The sequence below is a fragment of the Gallinula chloropus genome (assembly GCF_964237585.1).
Source record: "Gallinula chloropus genome assembly, chromosome: 1".
Taxonomy (NCBI): Eukaryota; Metazoa; Chordata; class Aves; order Gruiformes; family Rallidae; genus Gallinula; species Gallinula chloropus.
This window is the reverse complement of record NC_140085.1, coordinates 154,514,945-154,537,435: the sequence shown is the minus strand read 5'-3', so window position 1 is coordinate 154,537,435 and position 22,491 is coordinate 154,514,945. Positions and strand designations below refer to the sequence as shown.

Genomic DNA, 22,491 nt, shown 5'->3' with positions numbered 1-22,491 from the left:
CTCAATGTCTTTTCTGTAGTGAGGAGCCCAAAACTGAATGCAGTACTCAAGGTGGGGCCTCATCAGCACTGCTGAGTACAGGGGGATGATCACTGCCTTAGTCCTACTCCCTACACTGGTCTTGCTACAGGCCAACCTCAGGTTTAATGAGCAGATAAAAAGCTTTCAAAAAAAGCCACAATATATTACTGAAGCATTTTTGAATCATTTATTGAAGCATTTGAACCATTTTGAATTATGTTAATACTGAGATTCAGCATCTCTGTATTTCAGCATTCCCGCCCCAAACTCCAAAATGTGTAGGTTATCAAGAAGCAGGCAGGCCAAGGGTGGTTGGGTTGAAGTGGGACAAACAGCTACGATGCACGTGTGCCTTCCTAAACAGGGCTTTTCTAAAAGGTTTAAAGAGTGTGACTAACATATTCTGCTTTTCTGAGTAATTTTATGTATGTACATAAACCCCTGAAAACTTGAAAGCGGTCACGCTTAATCAGCGGTCGCACTGGCCTCTGAAAAGCAGGGCAGCTTCCATGGCATGGAAGAGCAGGCATAGAAAGCAAGTGTGAAATGCCCATGGTATGTGTTTAAAAGACAGGTAGATGAGGTACTTAGGGATACGGTTTAGCATAGGATGGGAGCAGTTGGATTCGATGATCTTAAAGGTCTTTTCCAACCTTGTGATTCTGTGATGTTCCTAAGTACACATGTACACACACATACATACCTGTGGAGGACTACAGCAGGCCCGTAGACTCCTTGATTGAGAATACAGAACTAGGCCTTGAAGATATTAAAGCGTACCCATGAGAAAGAGAAAGTGTAGTGTTTACATCTGGAAAAGTAAAACAATTTTAAGGAATTTGCTGACTGCAGATAAAGGAACCTGGCAAGAGATAAGCCTTGTTAGCAAAGGTAAAAATGTCAACCAATTTTATGTTAGCGTATACCTGAGAAACCAATAGCAAAAGGACACACGTGTAGTAGAAGTGTATAAAAACGAGGATGCAGAAATAAATAGGGTTCATTCTTTTTCCTTGTGCACAAGGAGACTTCTTGTACGTGTCGTTTGTCCACCTCAACAGTGACACACAGCTAAATGCTTTTCCTTGTCACTCAGCTACGGAAACCTCACCAATAAAGGCTTCTTCGTGGGAGAACTTCAATCCCAAAAGGTACTTCCAACTTTACTCTTTGTTGCTTTCTTCTTGTTCAGCCAGATGATCAGGAAAATTGAACCTCATGATTGAGAAGTCATGAATTTGAAAGAGAGCTTGAATTTTTTTTTTTTTTTTGTTCTGAAATACCACAAACAGGTGTATAGAAAAGCACACATAAAAAATCACTTGGGAAAGGACTGCTTGGGTCAAATGGACATAGTCTTTTCCAACAAGCAACTTAATCATAAAATGCCTTAAAAACTTAGCAAGCTCCAACTTTCAAAGACATAGTTTTCACCCACCCCTGTTCCCATTCACATGATTTTTCAGGACACTCAGCAGTTAGAAGACTTGCGATTTACAGTCTAAAAATTCATGCAGGCCCTATTTTATATTTACAAAGACACTTTGTAACTACAGAACTCACAGAAAGTCCTTCCTTTTCTTAGGGAGATGGCATTGGCTTGTTAAAAAAAAGCACAGCAGTGATGAAGTGAAGGTGACACACTTCTAACCTCCTGCCATTCTCTCCTCCAGCTTTTGCTTCCCCCACATGAGCACAGCTCAGGGAATCTGAGTACAGATCTGGCACTATTTGTCAGCACCCAAACAAGTTGTAAAATACATGATGCAACCTAATTTTAGTCCTGGCTGGCAAAGCCAACATTGCTGCTATCCTAATGCCTATGATTTGGCTCAGAGAAAAACACTTTGGAGGCAGAATTGTTTAATTATTTCAAAGGCTGTTGGCCAACAAAGGCTCAACTGGCTTCCAGCTGGCAAAGACATCAGGGACGCTCTCCATTACAAGAGGCAGGTTGCCTCGGGATGAAGCCGCATCTAATTCTGAACCTGATGCAAACTTAGCCTTGCCCAGAAATGCTAGAGGGCTTATTGCAACTTTGCTCTGCCCAACAACCACCAAAAGCATTGGAAGGAGAGATTTGGCTCTTCTTTCCAGTATGTGCAGCACCTCTCACAGAAACTACTGCTGAGGGCACCATGCTGTAATCACCGGCATTGAATCTTCTGCTGGCACGTAACTTTTTGATCTGCCTCTGTTTTGGTTTTCTAACTACTTTGTTATGAAAGCAATCATTTAGTGTTTAATATTTAATAATTGTGGCAGTACCAGAAGTGCTCCACTCACGTCTTCAGTGTCACTGTGTTTGCTCATGTTAAAAATGCGCCGACTGCAGTGAAGACGAGACAGGAAATCTTGTCAGCAGTTCAGACGCTGCTACCTGAAATAATCTCCTGTTCCTTTCTGCAGTTTCCCAGAAGCATTTTTGTTACAAGCGTTCTTACCATGGGCAGAGGGAAACAAAAAGTCCTGACACTTGTCCCTCATTACAGGAGGAACCCAACACTGGCTTTTATGCTCCTACAACACCTTCCCCCAGGGTGTAGCCATGGTAGATGTGTGACACCAAACCTGAGGCAAGCCTGGCTGTGAGCCTAGCCCAGCCTATCCTGCTGGTCAGGCAAGGAATCATAGAATCATAGGGGTTGGAAAGGACCTTGAGAGATCATCGGGTCCAACCCCTCTGCCAAAGCAGCTCCCTAGGACATATCACTCAGATAGGTGTCCAGACGGGTCTTGAATCTCTCCAGAGAAGGAGACTCCGCCACCCCCCTGGGCAGCCTGTGCCAGGGCTCTGTCACCCTCACAGTGTAAAAGTTCTTCCGCATGTTGGTGTGGAACTTCTGTGCTCCAACTTGCAGCCATTGCCCCTTGTCCTATCCCCACAGACCACTGAAAAGGGGATGGCTGATTCCCCCTGCATCCCCTGCTTAAGATATTTATAAACATTAATAAGGTCCCCCCTCAGTCTTCTTTTCTCAGGCTGAACAGTCCCAGCTCACTCGGCCTTTCCTCATAGGGGAGATGCTCTAGGTCCTTAATCATCTTTGTAGCCCTCTGCTGGACTCTCTCTAGGAGATCCCTGTCTTTTTTATACCAGGGAGCCCAGAACTGGACACAACACTCCAGAAGCATAGTCCCTGAATATTAGGAAAGCAAACTTCCAGCTCTTCAAGGAGTTGGTAAATAGGACCCCCTGGGAAACTGTCCACAGGGACAAGGGAGCAGAGCAGAGCTGGCAGACCTTTAAGGATGCTTTCCATAGAGCACAAGAGCTCTCTAAGTGTAAGAAATGGTGTAAGAAATCAAGCAAGGAAGGCCAAGTTCAAGGTCCTGCACGTGGGTTGGGACAATCCTTACTATGAATACAGGCAGGGGAGAGAGCATCCCTGTGGAAAAAGACTTGGGGTACTGATGGATGAAAAGTTGGACACGAACCAACAACATGCATCTGCAGCCCAGAAGGCCAATTGCATCCTGGGTTGCATCAAAATAAGTGTGGCCAGCAGATTGAAAGAGGTGATTCTGCCCCTCTACTCTGCTCTGGTGATATCTTGGCTGGAGTACTGTGTCCAAATCTGGAGCTCTTAGCACAAGGACACAGACCTGTTGGAGCGGGTCCAAAGGAGCGCCACAAAGGTGATCAGAGGGCTGAAGCACTTCTCCTGCTAAGACAGCCTTAGGAAGTTGGGCTTGTTCAGCCTGGAGAAGAGAAGGCTGCAGGGAGTACCTTAAAGGGACTACAGGAATGCTGGACAGGGGCTGTTTGTAAGGGCATGTAGCAATTAAGATGGATGACCACGGTTGTGAACTAGAGGAGGGCAGGTTTAGATTAGACATTAGGAATAAGTTATTCACTATGAGGGTGGTGAGACATTGGCACAGGCTTCCCAGAGAGGTGGTGAAGGCCCCATCCCTGGAGGCTTCATGAAGCTGTGAGCGACACGATCTAGTTAAAAGTGTCCCTGCTTACTGCAGGGACGTTGGACTAGACACGCTTTAAAGGCCTTTTCCAAGCTAATGCACTCTATGCTTATATGATTTCAACCTCACAGGTGCTGTGCTGGCTGGGTGACCAGGACACCCTGCTGCCTTCGGAGCATCAGGCTGAGCAGCCTCTGGCCTTGCCACCAGCCAGCAGCGTCTGTGCCGGGCCGCGCAGCCCCGTTCCCGTGCGCTACGGCCCGCAGCCCAATGGCAGGGAGCTGCCGGGCCCGAACAGGCCCGTCCGGGGAAGGCAAGCAGACAGGGCCCAGGCACGCCGGAATGCCCGCACAGGAAGGGGGTGCGGTGAGACCCCAGATCCTGGGCCCGCCGAGGTACGAGGTTCGGCTGTTCCGGCGCTGGGCAGCACCCCTCGGCCCTGGCGGGCCGTCGGTGCCGCGGGCAGTTCTCGCTCCCGGCCTTCTGCAACCGCGCGTCCATCAGTCAGCGCAGCCTCGCCTTTCCGAACGCGCTGGGCGCCCGCCGCCCCGAGCCGGCGCGGACCCGGCAGGTACAGCCGGGCGTGTGCCCGCTCCCCTCTGCCGGGGCAGCATCTCCCACTGACGCTTTGCCGGGGTCCCCGCGCAATTCCCAGAGCCTCAACTCAGCGGGAGCTCTTCCCTGCCCGCGGCCAGGCCTGGGAGGCGCGCAGCCGGCAACAGCGGCAGGCAGGGAAGCCGCCCCGGTCCGGCCCCGAGGCCTCACGGACGGGGGCTGCTGCCGCCGCCCCGCGCCGCCAACCCCGAGCGGCTCCCCCGCCACCCGCGGAACAGCGGCGGACGAGACCACGAGGGCGGAGACAGGGGGGAGCACGGCCAAAGAAGTGCCTCTCCCAGCGCCGGAGTGCACTGGTGGCCCAGCCCGGAGACGCAGCACAGCCGGTTCCTCAGAGACAACGCAAGGGCCCGCAGAGGTGGCGGAGCCGCCGCAGCTGCGCAGCCCTGCGCCACCCCGATCGGCGGCGGGAGTTGGTGCCGCCCGGCGGCGGCGCTGAGGAGGCGGGGGGTGCTGGGGGCGCAGGTGAGCCCGCGCCGCGGCACCCTTCCCCCCGCGCGCCGTGTCTGCTTCCGGCGCGCTCGCGTCCCCGCTCCGCCGCGGCCCGGGGAGGCGACGCAGGCGGGCGCCGCGCAGGTAACAGGCCGGGAGCGTGGGCCGCCGCGCGGGCCGCCCTTCCCCTCTTTCCCCCCCTACACCGCCCGGTGCCCCCGCACCGCCGGCCCTCGCAGAGGCTGGGGAAGGGAGCGGGCCCACCCTCCCGGCGGGTCCCTAGTCCTGCCACCGCTGAACCGCGGCCCCTGCCCCCGAGCCGGGGCTGTTCACTCTGGAACCGACTGGCGGCAGCGCGAGGGGCGGAGCCGCGGCGCCGCGCCGAGGCCCCGATTGGCGGCGCCCCAGCCTTGCCGCCCCTCCCCGGCGCTGAGGCCGGGTGCCCCCCTCGCCCCGTGGGGGAGCTGTGCTGGCGTGTCCGCGGGGTGAGCCCCGCCGAGTCCTGCCGGGGCCGCTGGGCAGGACCGGGGCTGGGCGCCGCTCGGCCGCGGTCCCTGCCGGCGCGGCTGGGTACGTGCGTGCGTTTTGCTGTGTCCTCGTCGCCTCCCGAGTGCCAGAAGCCCCGCTGCCTTCGCTTGCGGGGCACGGTCCCGGTTAGGGGAAGGCTGCGAGTTCAGTTCGGTGTCCAGGAGCCGGTGTAGCAGGAGGAGGCTGCTCTCCTTCAGGCAAGCTCCGGCCTGACGGGTTTCCCACCTGCGGCACGGGTCTTTGCTTCTCAAATGTGTGGACTGCTGACGTGATGGGCAACACGTACTATCAGTCTGTGGGGTTTTTGTTTTTTTGGGGGGGGGGGGTGTTAATCATTAAAAGCAAGCCAGCCTTCTAAATTTGGTTTTGGTAATTCTTTGCTACCATGAATAAAACCTGATGCTTTGCTTTTGCACGTCTTGGAAGAATTGGAGGTGTATGAAAAGAAAAGGGAACCCTTAGCAGCCATACGAGGAAAGCAGTGAAACAGATTGAGGCTAGCGTTGTCAATTTGCAATCAGCAGAGGTAATAGTTACTGTAAGTAACTTTCTGTAAGCTTAAACTTCACTTGCAGCAAATGTATTCAGGATTCTCCAGCGTCAAGTGACCTTAAGTTGCTGTATCTGTGATGTATGAATTTATACAAACAATTTAGTACTCTATCTGTGCAAGATATTGTGACTGTGAGAAACAGAATTGATCAACCACAACTACATAAATGTAGGAAGCTTTTTTTTTAAAACATGGGTTTTATTCATGTGCTTGTTTACAAGTGTAACTGCAGGTGATGTCTTCATCCTGGCATCGTTATGGTGTATGCTGGAGGCACCTCGTAATTACTTAAAAGTACTGGAATTCTAGAGGTGCTTAGGACAGGACGTGGTGAATGTTGTGTTGTATTTGGAAGGGTATTTTGGCTTTTGTTGGATGTGAGTTCAAAGGCAGGCTTTTTGTGTGTGTTTGATGTTGACTGAGACGCCTGCACTTCTCATTTTATTTCAGGTACGTCGTCGACACCGTGCAGAAGCAATGGAGGCGATGATGCCATTGTAATTAAAACATAAAGGAAAAAAACCCTGTTCTTAGCTGTGCGATACTCTTCCCGTATCATTCAATGCCTACCATTTCAGAAGATGAAAAGGAGAATGGTTCTGGAAATAATGGAAGCACTGAAAACAAACCTGGGAAAGAATCCCCAGAAGCTTCTCTTCGTGATCCGGTGAAGCTATGCTGTATGCCCGACGCCTCCGCCGCGCCCTTGGTGTCTAGGGGAGACGGTCATTACCCGTGGGGATGCCCTGTGACTCACACACGGGAGAAATTTTATACCATCTGCTCAGACTATGCTTTTTTAAACAGAGTAACATCTATTTGTAAAAGCCCAAGTGCTTCAGTTAGTGCCTGCCTGTCAGGCGGTGCTGCCTTAAACGTTGGGAGTAACACACCTAGCTTGCTCGGCGTCCCAACTGGTGCTTCAGAGATAATCTACAGCGAAGATGCTGACTTGGAGGGCTTGTCTGGCAGTCTTGGAAAGCTTCCTCTGGCATGGGAAATTGACAAGTCGGAGTTCAATGGCGTGACCACAAACCTGAAAAATAAAGCAGGTGAGGCAGTGAAGGTTTGACACTGTGATAGGAAAAGCCTTCGTGTTTGCAAGCTGGTTCGTGGAGAAGGTTGAGCAATTTTTGAAGTGCTACAGAAGAGCCAGTACGTCATTTCAAACAATTTGCTCATCCTGAAATTCAAGGACAAGTGTAGAGTCCTTCACCCAGGCAGGAATAGCCCCATGCAGCAGTACAGGTTAAGGGTTGATCTGATAGAAAGCAGCTCCACGGAAAAGGACCTTGGAGTCCTGGTGGACAGTAAGTTGACCATGAGCCAGTGGTGTGCCCTCATGGCCAATAAGGCCAGTGTTATTCTGGGGTGCATTAAGAAGAGTGTGACCAGCCGGTCAAGGAAGGTTCTCCTGCCCCTCCACTCTGCCCTAGTGAGGCCTCATCTGGAGTATTGTGTCCAACTCTGGGCTCCCCAGTTCAAGAGAGACAGGGAAATACTGGAAACAGTCCAGTGAAGGGCTGTGACCATGATTGAGGGAATGAAACATCTCTCTTAGGAAGAAAGGGTGAGGGACCTGGGTCTGCTCAGTCTGGAGAAGAGAAGGCTCAGTGGAGATCTTGTCACTGTGTATAAACACCTGAAGGGTGGGTGTCAAGAAGATGGGGCCAGTCCTTTTTTGCTGATGCAGAGTGATAGGACAAAGGGCAACAGACCTAAACTGGAACACAGGAAGTTCCACCTCAACATGAAGACAAATTTCTGTAGTGTGAGGTTTACGGAACACTGGAACTTGTTGCCCAGAGAGGTTGTGGAGTCTCCTCTGGGGACTTGATAACAGCCTGGATGTGTTCCTGTGGGTCTTGCCCTAGGTGAACCTGCTTGGCAGGGGGTTGGACTAGGTGATATCTAGAGGTTCCTTCCAACCCCTAACAATTTGTGATGGTGATTTAGGAGGAGTGCAAGTCACATAGCTGCCTGGGGAGGTGACTGTAATACAAAGCTGGCTTCTACTTAATTGCATGTGGATTTTGGGGGGTACTGTTTGTGTAGACTTTTGCTTAATTTTTTGGCGTTTTTTCCCCTTTGTGTTTTTTGGGTGTTTCCTCTTGGTAGGAGTTAGTGTACTGTGCAGTGGTTAGTTTTACCTGTTAAGTATGGGTTTGTCACTTGCAGAAATGTTTCAAAGTATGTAGAGATGTATTTTGAAATTGAAGGCATGATTTATGTGCCATAAGAAGTAAATTAGATCATTACAGTTATTTAGGAAAGCAGTTGGTTTCTGTAAGTGTATATATTGATTTGTTGTATCTATACAGTGTTAGGGAGCCCGTTCCTTTAAAACTGGCTTCTTTGCTTCCTCCTATGTTCTTTCTTTCCTAGTCACAGATTGCGACTGTGAATCAGGCACTTGCATACAGGCTTGGTTTTCTTTTTCCTGTAATCCCTCTGCTTATCTGGAGCTGGCTGTAGATCACAGAATCACAAGGTTGGAAAAGACCTTTAAGATCATCAAGTCCAACCATTCCCATCTGGTGCTAAACCATATCCCTAAGTACCTCATCTACCCATCTTTTAAACACATCCAGGGAAGGTGACTTAACCCCCTCCCTGGGCAGCCTGTTCCAGGTCCTGACACCTCTTTCAGTGAAGAACTTTTTCCTAACATCTAATCTGACCCTGCCCTGGCACAGCTTTGTGCCATTTCCCCTTGTTCTGTCTCCTGTCTCCTGGCTGAAGAGACCATCGCCCACCTCTCTACAACCTCCCTTCAGGTAGTTGTAGTTGGTGATAAGGTCTCCCCTCAGCCTCCTCATTAAGATGTTTTTCCTTAATGGGTTGGCTAGCTGGGCAAGGGCCTGTTTTGTCCCTTAGTGTGACAACAGTTTAGCAAAACTGAAATACAGCTAGCAAATTGCCGTTGCCTTTCCATATGTACATGTAGTGTCTTTAAAAATAAGAAACAAATGATAATATCTTAGAGTACGGTGAGTCTTGCTAAAATACATGTCATGGCTTCAAAATGGGACAGCACTATTCCTGCTCTAGCACGTGGCCCAACTCTTCATTTTCCACTGTCTCAGGGGCTTACAAAAAGGAGAAGATCCGGAGGGTTGATTGTTCTCACTGCACTTGCATGTAGGTGGCCATCAGAAAGCACAGCAGGTTGGGGAGGGTGCCTGTGAAAGGCAAGTGTTTTGTTATGTTTCCCTGAGCATTTAATGTCAGGGGCTGAAGTCGGGGTTGGCCCCAGAGTCCTGTTTCTGGGATGGCTGACTTAACGCATTAGAATAATCGGATTGAGCGCTTTCTCTAAACAGTTGGGCAGGTCATCCTTAATTCTGCTCAGGAAAACACCAGGGTGTTTACAGAGCTAATGGCAGCTTTACAAACCCGTTGATGATCTTGATTATGCATTTGAGCTTTTTCCTTCAGTTAATGTGTAGTCCCGGTTTGTGCTGACTGAGATGCCCAGCGGCTCTGTTTGAGCTGCATGCTGTTACTAAAAATATTTTAAGAAGGAGGATACAAAAGGTCAACTAAGCATTCATTTGTTTCTGAAATCTGTTTTGCAGGCAACATGAAGAAACAAGCGACAAAGAAAAAATCCCTAGAGAAAAAAAGCAAACAGCACAGGGAATGTCCTCAGCGTTCTGCTCTTGAAGACGTGAAGGAGAGGAAAGTGTTGGACCTCCGGAGATGGTATTATTGGTTAATTTTATTTAAGATCATCCCCATAGAGTTTGTCAGTAAACACTGTTGCAGGTTAGCTGATTTCAGACTTGTTCATAATGCCTTCATAATTTTTTTTTTATATTAGAAGTGGAGATAGGCTTATATATAAATTAAATCTCGTGCTTTCCAGAAGAAGAATGAGAGCTTCCTTCACATCTGTTGAAATTCCAAAATGATTTTTATTTCTAAACAGTTTTTTTCTTTCAGCAAGGTAAAAAATAATCTATGTGGGGATTCTCTGCTCAATCAAAAACCAAGAAAAAAAAAAAGTTCACTAGCATGGTCAGGCCAAAAATGACTGTTCTCAGGGAGCTGTGAGGGAAAGAATCCAGGACAGGTGACCCAAACTGGCTAAAGGGATGTTCCATACCATGACATCATGCTCAGTAAGTGGGGGGAGTGGCTGCTCCAGGGGCAGGTGAGGCTTGGGAGGCTTGTGCTCCAGTGCACATCTCCTGCTTTCTATATTATTTTATTAGTATTGTCGATGGCTTTTTTCTTCTTCCTTTGCTGTCCCAGTAAACTGTCCTTATCTCAGCCCCACGAGTTTTACCCTTTTCTTCTGACTCTCCTACTTGTGACATGAGAGGGGTGAGCAAGTAAACCATGACAGTAACTTTAAACATAATACTGATGTCTTCCTGATGATTTTTCTTTTGACTGGGATATACTTGATCAGAATCTGGCAGTTCTATTTAACATATATCATATGAATATAGGTCACTAAATGTAATTAATGAATCAAACTGTTTCTTACTGTATGTCCATGACATGAGAAAGTTAAAAGCTGGGGGAATCTGTGACCTGGAATGACATTCATTAGTAAATTGGTAGAGATGGAGCTGCTTGCTACAAGTTCATACGTTAGAAGAGGCTGGATTGAATTGTACGTTATAGTAGTACATTATGAGCCAATTTTTTTCCTGCAGGATAATTTGTGCAGAACTATCAAGGATCTGGTAGAAATCAGTCAGATTTGTATGAAATGAAGTACTAGTATCTGACAAGCTTAAAGAAGATGGTTAACATATTTAACCTCTTTTTTTTTTTCTTTTAAATACAGTGAAAATAAATCCATTTGATATGACATGTCACTGAAGTGCCATGGCACATAGAGGGTAGTTCAGGTTGCTCCTGTAGCTAAGTCAAGAACACTTACTAATGTGTTTGGGGTTTTGTTTGTTTCAGGTATTGTATTAGTCGACCTCAATATAAGACCTCCTGTGGAATTTCATCCCTGGTCTCTTGCTGGAATTTTTTATATAGTACACTGGGAGCTGGAAGGTAAGTCACATATAGACTGTTTTGACTCCAGAGAATCTAAAATATACTGCTAATTACTTTATTAAACAATATTTTTTCTCCCTCAGTTTACCACCTATTACTCAAGAAGAAGCTTTGCATATACTGGGCTTTCAGCCCCCATTTGAGGAGATTAGGTTTGGTCCCTTCACTGGAAATACAACTTTAATGAGGTATGCCTTGTTCTTTTTGATGTAGCTAAATTTTAATGTGTGCAAAAATAACATAAAGCTAAGAGACAGAACATTTAAAAATACAACAGAAGTTCATTATAAAAAAAAAAGTTTTTTAAAAAAGTGGCTGACATGTTAGTCCTGTTAAATTTTAGAATAATGAAGCATACCTGGGTACTCTGACAGTGCCCAAAAAAAGCCTTTTACTGAGTTTTTTGCAGTAGCCATTTTGTGCAGTGTGATGTTGCTACACAGATCAGGTGAACCTGAAATTCTATTTGATGTTTGGTTCAGCTTGTTTAATGATGATATAATACTCTAATGAATCCAGTCTCCTTGATTTGAAAAGGAATGTTAAATGCTTGTTAATGTCACTGAAACATCCTGAAAAAGCAATTGATATACTAGTAGCTTTATGTAAAAAATAATTAAAAATTGAAAATGAGGTAGTGAGTGCTGTACCTTTGCTGCAGTGGAGCTATTCAGGAGGAGGAGGGGAAAGACTGGAGGCAGGAAAGACTTGAACTTTCAAGTTCTGTTTCACTCCCTCACTGCTGTTCTTGATGAGTTGGGTTTAAAATCCTTGTCCTTTTTTTTATGTTTTGTTTTACTAAAGTCATAAGGCATTGTGGGATTAAACAGGGCCAGGAGCATATTGTACTTGAGTGTTGAACATCTCAGTGACGCTTTGTTGTGATACCCTTCTGTGAGATTTAAAAATTTTGCAGTGTTCTTGCCTGTTTCATAAGTTGTATTTGATCTAATTAGCATTTTTTGAATTTGTATATAAGGTTTGGCACAGAATGTGGGTGCTGGATTTGAAAACGTGGCAGCAGTCTGTTCTTTAATGATAGCGTGATGGAAGAGTGTCATGAAAACTTCCTTCTCTGCCTTAGGAGAGGCTTGGATCCAGATTTTGTATCTCTTTAGCAGTATGTCAGGATATAGCAACCCTTACAGACCAAGCTGATAAAAAGTTCTGTCTCTTCATGTCAACAGTCTATACAGCCAAAAGTTAAACTTGGAATTCTTTATCCTTTTCCCCTATGAGTGCCCTAAGCACTGTGGAAGAGTTACCCCTCTAAGGGCTTTTGTCTGCCTGGTCAAATAATTTTAAAGTACTTTGCAGACTGGAAAACAGGGGGGCTGAGAGAAACTAGGTCATCTTTGAGGTCCCACCCAAGCCATTCTATGGTTCTGTGGATGTGGGAAAGTAAATATGTGAGGCAAAATCTTCTTGGCAGACCTGTCCTTGCCTGCTGCTGTGAGGAGCTGTGGTTTGGGACCTTTGTAGCACTGGGACAGGGTGAAGTGTATGTGATAGAAGCTCAACATGATACACAAAAAGTCTCACTTGAAGGGTCTGTCCTTCTGATGTCTTCATGAAGCTTACAGAGTATGGTTGAAGCTTGGCTCTTTAGAATTTGAGTGTCTTTCTGAAGGCTGAGTAACTGAAAACAAGAGGTGATTGGACTGAAGGCAGTAAGACCAACTTGTCAGATCCATCCCTTTGGTTATTATGGATCTGTGTCTGGTCTGAAAAAGAAAGGTGGTGGGAAAGGCTTTGAATATTTACTTACCTCTCTAGGATATGTTAAGTTTTGTTTGTGTTAGGGTACCACGGCCATCTGCAATCTAAATACTACTGTGGTAGGTACTTAGTAGCACGCTGAGACCTTTTTTCTAAACTGTTAAGCAGAGGGAAAAATATGAGGAAAGACAATTGCATTTAATAACTCCTGAGTTACTACAATCTTTAAGCTTATTGTTTCAGATGGTTTAGGCAAATAAATGATCACTTCCATATCAAGGGATGCTCATATGTTCTGTATAAACCTCATGGGAAGAACAAGACAGCTGGAGAGACTGGTACGTACCTAATCCTCAAGCATTCATCTTACGGTATATAAACTGAAAAATCCTGTCTAGCATTTGACATTCTGTAAGTAGTACTTCCAGTTTGAGATAAGCTATCAAATAGCACCAGGTTGCCTGTTTTTTCTGGATTTACTTTTTCTTCTATTTTGCTAAAACTTTGATTTGTACTTTTATTTGTATAAAATATATTCTGTGCTATACATTCTGCTGTCACATAGCTGGAGTGTTAAGGTATCCAGGAGGACACTGCACTTCCAGTTCTGTGTCCTGTAAGATGTCATTGCTGCAATACCCTGGGGGAGCAGCAGGTTTTTATTTTGGTGCTTTAGAAATCTGTGTTGTGTAACAACTTAGAACATACAGCACAAAAGTATTAATGCCTTTAACAAATGATTTGTACTTTAAAAAATGTAGTTTTTAAGTTAGTGAACTCATCTGCTCTGCCTGAGTTACACTAACATCTGTCTCCAACAGTTAGGGGATTATTCTTAATTAACTTATGATGCTGCATTTTTTATGTGGTACCTAAAGAACTTTCTGTGCTTTCATGTGCAGTTCATTAGCCTTTGGCCCAGTCTGGATAATTGTCTTTTAACTGGGAGGTTCTTTAAAAGGATAAAACCATGCTGAAAATTTTGGGGGACGATCTTTAAAGTGAGGATCCCCTTTTTTGTTCATGGTGTCCTATCTGAGAGTTCTTTGATGCTTCGATGCCTTCTCTAGTCTTTTCCCAAAACTGAGTTCTGCAGTCACATTACAGAATACTGTACGCCCAAGTGAGGGAGGTGTTCCTGAGACTGGGAAGCTCCAAGAAGCTCAAAATACCAAAATGTTTGAAAGCTTTCCTACATCTGACTCAGGGCAGTGGGGCTGCACTGGGTTGCAGCGTGTGTTTCCTAGGTTAAAAAATACTGTGGGGTTTTTGTTTTGTTTTGTTTTTCCCAGAACAAGTAATTGTTAATATGACTTTGATCTAAATGCCGTGCAGACTTTATATGGCATTCCCCTGGTGCAGACTGTCTGGCAGATGTTTGGGGTGGGTTTTTCGTTATGCAGCAGGCAGGAAATAAGATCCTCAGAAGTTTGAAATCTAAACTGTATTTTGTGCATGCCTGTCAGGTTGTGTCCTCTGATTTAAAAAGCAGCACAACTATGTGGTGTTGCCCAGTGGGTCTTTCTTGCTGAGCGTGTTATGGAGGATCCAAAGTGCTCCAGACTGCAACCTGCTGTTTCCTTGTAGCTGCAGGGGCCCTCGCGAAGCTGACGCGTGGACTGAAAGATGAATCGATGGCCTACATCTACCATTGTCAGAACCATTACTTTTGCCCCATTGGATTTGAAGCAACCCCAGTAAAAGCTAGTAAAGCATACAGGTAAGAGACTGTGTTTATGATTATTTTAGTGGAGGAAGCGTGCAGGAAAACTTACTGCAAGTTGATACCGTTTTTCTCTGTAAAAAAGCATGAGCCTAAGAAGACCCCTGAGGAAATGAGCAGATGCTCGTAACAGGGAGTGCTAAGCAGTGACAGGGGTAGGTCACTGGTGTGAGGTGAGCCTCAGTCTTTGCTTACCAAGCAGTCTGCCTTTGGCTCTGCTGAAGATACAGTCACCTCGAGGAACGGAGAACGCTGGCTCTGCCTTTAGACTTCAGAACAGTAATTGTGTGGAGGTAATAAAGCATAATCATCTGAATCTAATTTGATCCCAGTGCGAGTCTGACCATAGAGTAATGAAAGCTCTTAGTATGTGAACAAAAGAACACAGAAATTTTCTATTAAGACTTCATTCCCTGGCATGCCATGTGAGTGAAAAGAATGCCCCAAATAGAAGTCCAACATGTCAGTCTCCTTAAGTTTATCAAAAGGTTAGTGACTTCCTTGGTCTGTTACTGAGAGTCTGCCCTAGAAAAGCAAACTAAAAAAAAAAAGTTTGCTAGGTTAAAAATGCATTTTGAAAAATAATATGGTCCAGTGTGTGGAGGCTTAACACACCTTGTACCTAGTTTGAATTTATATCATTTAGTAATGAGCAAGAACAACAATTTCAGTACTTTACCTGTGGTTTAAATGGATTCCTGGTCACTAGTGATGTTATTTTTAAGTCAACATTAGATTTTCTTCCTCACAATAGGTTTCTTCTAACAACATAACATGAAGTAATGACTTCAAGGTGTTTTTGTAACTTTATTTTAGGCTGGAGGTCAGACCAGAAGAGCATCCTGTTCTCCTTATGCCTTCTAATATCTTACTGGGGAAAAAACGTGTTTAGGTTCCAAAAGCACTGTCAATAGATTCTGCAGTTCTTGTTTAGTTGTTTTTGCACTCTGGTTACAAAGGAAAGCTTTTCTTTAAAAATCAAGCTAAGAAACTTTTGAGTTTCAAAAGAAATGGGCAGATAGGTTGCTAGGCTGAGCTTAGGAGACAGTTATTAGGTCACCCACAGACTTCCTGTATGATCTTAGGTTGCTGGATTTGGACTCGGGAGACCTGGGTTCAGTTCCCAGTTCAACCACAGACTTCCAGTGTGACCTTAGGTAAGTCAATCAATCTATCCTGTGTCTTGGCTTCCCATCTGTACAATGATGGCATACATTTTTATTTCACAGGGAACTTTTTAGAAGTAAAGAAATCACTGCAAGCATAAGGCTGTGTGCTGTCGATACCCTAGGCAGAGAAACCTCTGGTTTTGTGACAGTTGAAACCGAGGTGGTTATTAATGAGATATTTATATACAGGAAGTCACAGAAAGGTCTTCCCAGGTGTCTTACAATTTTTCCCTGACAAGGTTACTGCAGGCTTTGAGTTTCTTAGTTGTTCACAAACTTGAACGAGTATCAGCTGAAGGTTTTGGTTTTTAATACGTGGTATTGGATGCCTAGGAGGAAGCAAAGTTGCCAGTTGTGTCCATAGAGCTGTTAGTAACAGCAGTCGGCTGGGGTGTAATTTAAAAATTGTGGAAGGGGCTCTTTTATGACTCTCTTCAACATCACAGGTAGGGAGGAAGATGTTTGTTCTGCCTTCATGGGGCTTTACACAACTCTTACTTACGTTGTTATGTATGTATTTATATCTGTACCTTACACTAGACTGCCTTTCATCCAAGTAATGCGATTTTTTATGAAGAGCAATAGCTTCTATCTCACTTCCAGGTCTTGCAAAACAGAAAGTTCCCCTGTATGCAATTGCAAGCACTGTTTATGGCACGGGAGCTGGCTTTTAGTTTGGCTGAGGAAACAGTTTTAAATGTTAGAAAATCCTAGAAAGAACAACAGAGTGTTAATATCTCTCTTTTTGTATGCACAATTAATCTTACTAGGATTTTATCTTCTGTTGAACAGGGCACATGTCTTGCAGCAAGAAGTAGAATACTGGATCTTAATTGGAGAGCCAAGCAGAAAGCATCCGACAATACACTGTAAAAGGTATGTTAGGTGGTAAGAATTTTAAACAATGTATTTCCTTTCAAAACAAATTGTATTTCTCTACTAAGGGTCACCATGTTATTAGTTTTTTTTTTAATGAAACAGAAGCAAGTGCTTTAGTGAGAAATGTAATGTTTTGACACCAAGGCTGAGTCTGCAGTTTTATGTCACGTGGCAGGACATGAGTGGGACTGCTGAAGGCCAATGCCTGTTTCTCTTTGAGTGTGACACAACTCACATTAGTCAGGAACAGACACCTCAGCTGCCTGTGATTGTGCCAGTTGCTGCTTATGGGCTGTAGGAAACCTGGAGGAGTTTATGCTGCAGTGGAGCACGTAGGCAGGCTGTGTTTGGGGTATGCACAGGATATTATGCTGCTAGCAGGATCTCTCAGCTCAGGGACAGGGACAGCCTGTACTCTGCTGTGTTACTAGCTTATCTGTGCATTAAAACACTGTGATGAGCTCTAGCTCATAGGTGTCTAAATTAGGCATACAAACTAGGAGAGCTGGAGAGCTGCACAGATATTTCATTGCTGAGTTGTATTTGTTGTTATAAATTAATAGAACAGCTTTCTCAGCTTTACTTGACATGCTGGTTCATAATGCCTGATATTAAATTCTGAAATGAGATGACAATGGAAAGGAATGGTATTTCTCAAGAAACCAGTTCTGTGACCAAAACATAAGTTCTAGCAGTTAGCTTCTCTGCTACCCCTTGAGTTAACTGTGGAGTGATTTTTATTGAGATATTAACAATAGGGCTGTGGAAAACCAACAAACTCCACCAAAACCCTATACAACCTCTACTTTTTTTCCTATTATTTATTCTCTATTAATTTTGAAAAATTGTTTGGAAGTGCTTATCTAACGGTTTCATAGCCAGTCAGATCTACCCCAGTGCCTAAAACGCAGGTAGCTCTTTTGTTTGTTTGTTTTGTTTTGTTAGTGATATGACAGTCAGTGATATATCAGCTGTAACTAACTGGATATTTTGGACTAATGAGATTAAGCACAACACAATAAAAATCAGGTTATGCCTGTGGTTGCGCTGAGAAATGGTATACTGTACATCCCACTGACAGAGTTTTGCTCTGTGCTACGTGAGCTACAGGTGGCACAGGAAAAGGTTTCTGAGGTAGGAGAGAAACCTTTGTAATACTGTTTTTGATTGCTGAGACATTGTTCCTCCTGCTACAGTCCCAGTGAGAGCTAGCAGAAAGTTATGTGCCTGATGTAAGAGGGCAAAAGGTTGGTATAGAAATGGATTTTCTGAACTTGGAAGGTGGTGTTAGAGAGAAGCAGGCAATTAGACACTGAAAGAAGTGAAAAGGTGACTTGTAGGCTTAAAGAGCTCTCCCTCTCCATGTGGGCATATTTGTTGTGTCATGGCTGGAAGGAGCTGTGAAACTCTGCTGAGCTGAGTGAATGGGGAATGAGTAATTGATAGTTTGTTACAGACGGGAGTGAAATAGACCGGGGGAGTGAGTTATGGTGAGAGCTGTCTGGCAAAACCAGATTTAGTGGGTGAGCAAGACAAGGGTGCAAACTAAATGATGAAAAAGGGTAAGAGAGGTTTAAACAAAGTAAAAGCTTCGTTTCTCCTTGATTAAACCGTACTTTGCTTCTTCCTTTAACTTTGGAAGCTGTTTCCCAAGACAGGAATAATCACTATGAATCCTTGGATTAAAAGTGACACTTTCATACCTACTTTGATGTCTCTAAAACTGAGGCTTTTCAGTTTTTACACATTCATTTATCTTTGTATCACTGGTAAAACTGTTTAAAGCGTACCTGAGTTTTAGTGGTGCTGAGGTTTAATAAATGTTGGCTGAGTAGTAATAACCTCATTCTGTAGGTGGACAGATATTGTCACTGACTTAAACACCCAAAATCCAGAATACCTCGATATTCGACACCTGGAGAGAGGATTGCAGCATCGAAAAACAAAGAAGGTAAGGTCAATTTAAGATGGGAGGACATACCTGGTAGATTTTTGGCAACCTTATTTGTATTTCAGCAGTGCAAGATAACTTTATGAAATTTGTTACAAAGTATTGCTGAAGGCAAAAGTCAAATGTGGGTACCTACATCCCAGAGTCGTTTATATTTACTTGCAGGACAAGATACAAGCCTGGCATATGCTAGGATGAACCAGGGTGTCAGTGTATGCAGTGTATTTGGTCACAGTATTTAAACTTGTTGGCTTAAAATGTAGCTGCAGCAAGTATAGAACTACTCTACAGACAAATTGTGGACAGATCCTTTTGGTGCATGACCTAGCTACTACGTGTAAGCAGAAAAGAAAGCACAGTTGAGCAGGATCAAATATAAAAGAATGCATGCCTCCCTTGAGTGAACTTACTGTCCATGCATATAGCTTTCCTTCCTATACATAGGACTGTATATTGGGAGTGGGGATGTATTTGTGATTTGCAGACTGAAAGTCTGTGTAATAATAGGCTGAAGAGATGACTTTAGATGTGGAGACACTATGGAAAACTGTTTCACAAGGTGAGAAGGTACCAGAAGAGAGAATTTGGGTGAAGGTGGCTGGAGAGTAAAAAGACTAGCAGAGGGGAAGTCATATCAGCCTGTGAAAGTCAGAAAGGATGACTTGAAAAGATGAGAAAGGAGGCTGTATTTGAATCAGGGAAACAACCAAAATTGATTGAACATAGTTGTTTGTGGAGTAGTTTTGTTGTTGTTTGCTTTTGTGTGTTGGTTTTGTTTGGGTTTTTTTAAAAATCTGTTACCTGCCAAGATGTCAATTTCAAATATCTCTGAATGTTACAAAGGTAGCTGTGTGCATTTACCAAAGCACCTTTTCACTTTGATTAGGTTGGAGGAAATCTTCATTGCATCATTGCCTTCCAGAGACTTCACTGGCAAAGATTTGGTCCTTGGAATTTTCCATTTGGAAATGTTAGGCAGGATAAACAATCCCAGACACAAGGACAGGGAATTTCCAAATCAGAGAGTGAAGACAATATCTCTAAGAAACAACATGGACGACTGGGTCGGTCTTTCAGTGCTGGCTTTCATCAAGAATCTACATGGAAGAAATCTAGTCTTCGTGAGAGGAGGAACAGTGGGTATCAGAGTTACAATGATTATGATGGAAACGATTAAAATTAACTTCAGGTAATAGAGCTGATATATTAAAGTTAGTTTTAATCAAGTCATATTAGGGATTATTAGTCCTAGAATACATATGAATAGAAATTATAAGATACAGCTTCATAATTATTAAATAAATCTGATGATACAGTTGCAGTGGATGAGATCTGATGTATCAACTGACAGATAAGCACAGATTATTGTACTTTTTCAATCAAATTAAATATGACAGCAAAATCAATCATTTCTTTTGAAATAATTGTACTATGTCCTGATCCGTGGAAACAAAAGAGCAGATTGAAATTAGTCAATGTATTAAAGAGACTTCATTGAAAATACTTAGTATTGAAAAGCATGACAATTAATTATATGACATATGACTTTATACAAAGGGTTATTCTGCAAATGGTGTAAAGATAAAAGTAAACATTGCCTTCCTTTTTAACACTACATTTTATCAAGGCTGCCCATATCCAGTGAAAAGGAAAAAAATAATCACATAGGGTAGAAAATCTTGTCAGATCTACAAAGTGAATGTACATTCTCTAGCTCCCAGTAGACTTCTATCAGTCAGATGATCATTCTTGTCAAGTAGCTATCGGTTTCTTTTCCCTTAGCTGGATGCTGGTTTAGACTGAGAGGAATCGCCTGTGGTAGGGAAAGTTCAAGGATGGACTTTCCTTACTGCTTTTGCTCTGCATATACATACAGCAGCTGAATACTTATCCTGGAGCCTCTTGAGAGCACGGACTCACTTAAATCAAGCTTGTGAAATTCAGTATTAAAAAGCTGCATTTACAATTAGCCAAATGAGCCAGATGAACGCTGCTGCGTTCGGTTGGCAGTTCTTTTTTCAGTCTTAAAACCTCTGTCATTTCTTTCTGCTGCTCTTTTAATTTTGTATGAGGGAGATGTAAGTGCCGAAATCTGCTGGCAGCCCTGATGATAATAAATACCTCTTGGCCAGCAAACAATTCAAGCTTTTTGTAAGGTGTCCATGTGCCGTTACTTTTTTTCTTTTCTCTGATTTGAAATGTATCCAGTTGTTTGCCCAAACACATCTCAACAGTTGTAATTTCTGCGTACAAATGTTCTTACTTGCTCAAGGATTCATTTTTTGACATAAACAGATTTGTCATGGAATGCAGGGGTTTTGTAGGTAGCTGCTTTTGTTAACCAAAAATCGGGAGACTTTTAGACTTTTGTTCATTCAATAAAGTTCGTTTTCTATTTTGTTGTTTGCTTTTCATTTGTCTTGGGAACAGTGACCCTGTGTTTAGTTAAGATTTTCAGGAATGTAGGGTCAGCAAAGCATTCCTGGAGGTAGGATCTTGCTCAGAAGCCTGTGCAGCCCCTGTGACTTGACCTCTAATATTTAACATCCCAAATGCTGCAGGCTGATGACTGAGCAAAACCCATAGGTTTTGAAAATGGAGGTATTTTCTAGATAACTATTTTCAGGCTTTATTTTTTGCAAGCTGGGTTTGGACTGAGGACCCAAATCTCTTCAGAATACCTGAGGTGTGTTCTTTAGGGGTACTACAGGCTAACGTGATTCCCAGAAATGTCTTTTAAGTTTTGCCTGGTAATAGTTGCCTGCTGTTATTGCTGAACAGATGTGTTGTGCTGGCCTTTCTTTTACACTTTGTTTCATTCTTGCTTTGGAAACTGCAAAAGTTACAAAATAGGCATCTTCAATTGGCCCAGTTAGCAAGAGAGGGAAGATGCGTGGAGGCCAGGGGCCTGCTGCAGGGCCTGAGCAAAGGCTGCCTGCAGCTTTCCCTGTGGGGTGTAGTGAGGGTGTCCTGGGCTCGGCGAGGATAGAGTTAATTTTTTCTAGCAGCGGCTGGAATGCCTATTCGGGAGTTGGGATGGGAGCAGTGCTGATAGCACCCTGATGGTTTTAGTTATTGCCAAGCAGTCAAGGACTGTTTATATTGCCCTGCTAACGAGAAGCGGGGGGGAGCGTGGGGGGTGTGGTGCACCCAGTTAGCTGTGAGGGGACACAGCCACGACAGAGGACTCGGACTGGCCAAAAGAGATATTCCATGCCAGTTACGTTCCCCCGGCTGGTGAGGGGAGGAGCACTCGGCTCCAGGACATGGTTTTGGGGACAGTCCGGTTTCGAGGCGGCTCTGAGCTGTGCGGCTTAGGGTCCCCTGTCACCGGTGCCGTTGGGCGTCCTTCTGGCTCATTTTCCGGGAAGGCAGGTGCCTACGCGCCTGAATGCAACTAAACGAACAAGCAAAAGACAAAAAAAGGGGCTTTTTGTTTGTTTGCTTTTGCGACGCTGAGTTCGATACCTCCCCTCCCGCCCCGGGTAGGCGGGGAGCCGGCGGGCAGCAACCCGCCTCCTGCCTCAGGCGACAGTGCGGGGGTCCCTCAGCCTGGGATGACCCACACGCGGCTACGGCCGCCGGCGTCCCGCGGAGAGGGTCCGGGCGACCCCCACGCCCGTGGCAGCTGGTGCCGGAGGGGGGGGGATGACGCCGCGCCGGGGGCGGGGGGGGCAGGCGGGCGAGCCGGGCCACAGCCCTCGGCTCCGCCCCGCGAACTGCACTTCCCGGCGGGCCCCGCGAGGGAGGCGCATGCGCACCGTGCGCGGAGAAGCCGCGGAGTGGGAACCGGGCTGCGGAGGGGCTTCCCCGCCTGAGGCGGCTCGTCCCGGGTCCCCGCCCCGGGTTCACAGCCCCCACCCGCTCCGCGCTCGCCGCCGCAGGTGAGCCCCGCGCTGACGGGCACCCCGCTCTTCCCCTGCCCTGCCGCGGCCTTCCTCTCCCTCGGACG

The 22,491-nt window shown here is 45.2% G+C and overlaps 1 protein-coding gene across 1 annotated transcript; it reads left to right on the top strand.

Annotated features, from left to right (window-relative positions):
- The first annotated feature begins 5,107 nt into the window (after window positions 1-5,107).
- BIVM (basic, immunoglobulin-like variable motif containing) lies at window positions 5,108-20,934 on the top strand. Its single transcript, XM_084266170.1, has 10 exons — window positions 5,108-5,136; window positions 6,524-7,125; window positions 9,652-9,778; window positions 11,000-11,095; window positions 11,182-11,286; window positions 13,061-13,155; window positions 14,405-14,537; window positions 16,502-16,585; window positions 18,443-18,539; window positions 19,426-20,934. Exons 2-10 carry the CDS (start codon window positions 6,636-6,638, stop codon window positions 19,714-19,716), a joined length of 1,518 nt encoding a protein of 505 aa, XP_084122296.1. The 5' UTR covers window positions 5,108-5,136; window positions 6,524-6,635; the 3' UTR covers window positions 19,717-20,934.
- The last annotated feature ends 1,557 nt before the right edge of the window (window positions 20,935-22,491 follow it).

Bases quoted from the DNA above. Each gene is read 5' to 3' on its own strand.
- BIVM (XM_084266170.1), top strand. From the start codon at position 6,636: ATGCCTACCATTTCAGAAGATGAAAAGGAGAATGGTTCTGGAAATAAT. The intron at 7,126-9,651 runs GTGAGGCAGTGA...TCTGTTTTGCAG, and splicing joins AAACCTGAAAAATAAAGCAG to GCAACATGAAGAAACAAGCG. The intron at 9,779-10,999 runs GTATTATTGGTT...TGTTTGTTTCAG, and splicing joins GTGTTGGACCTCCGGAGATG to GTATTGTATTAGTCGACCTC.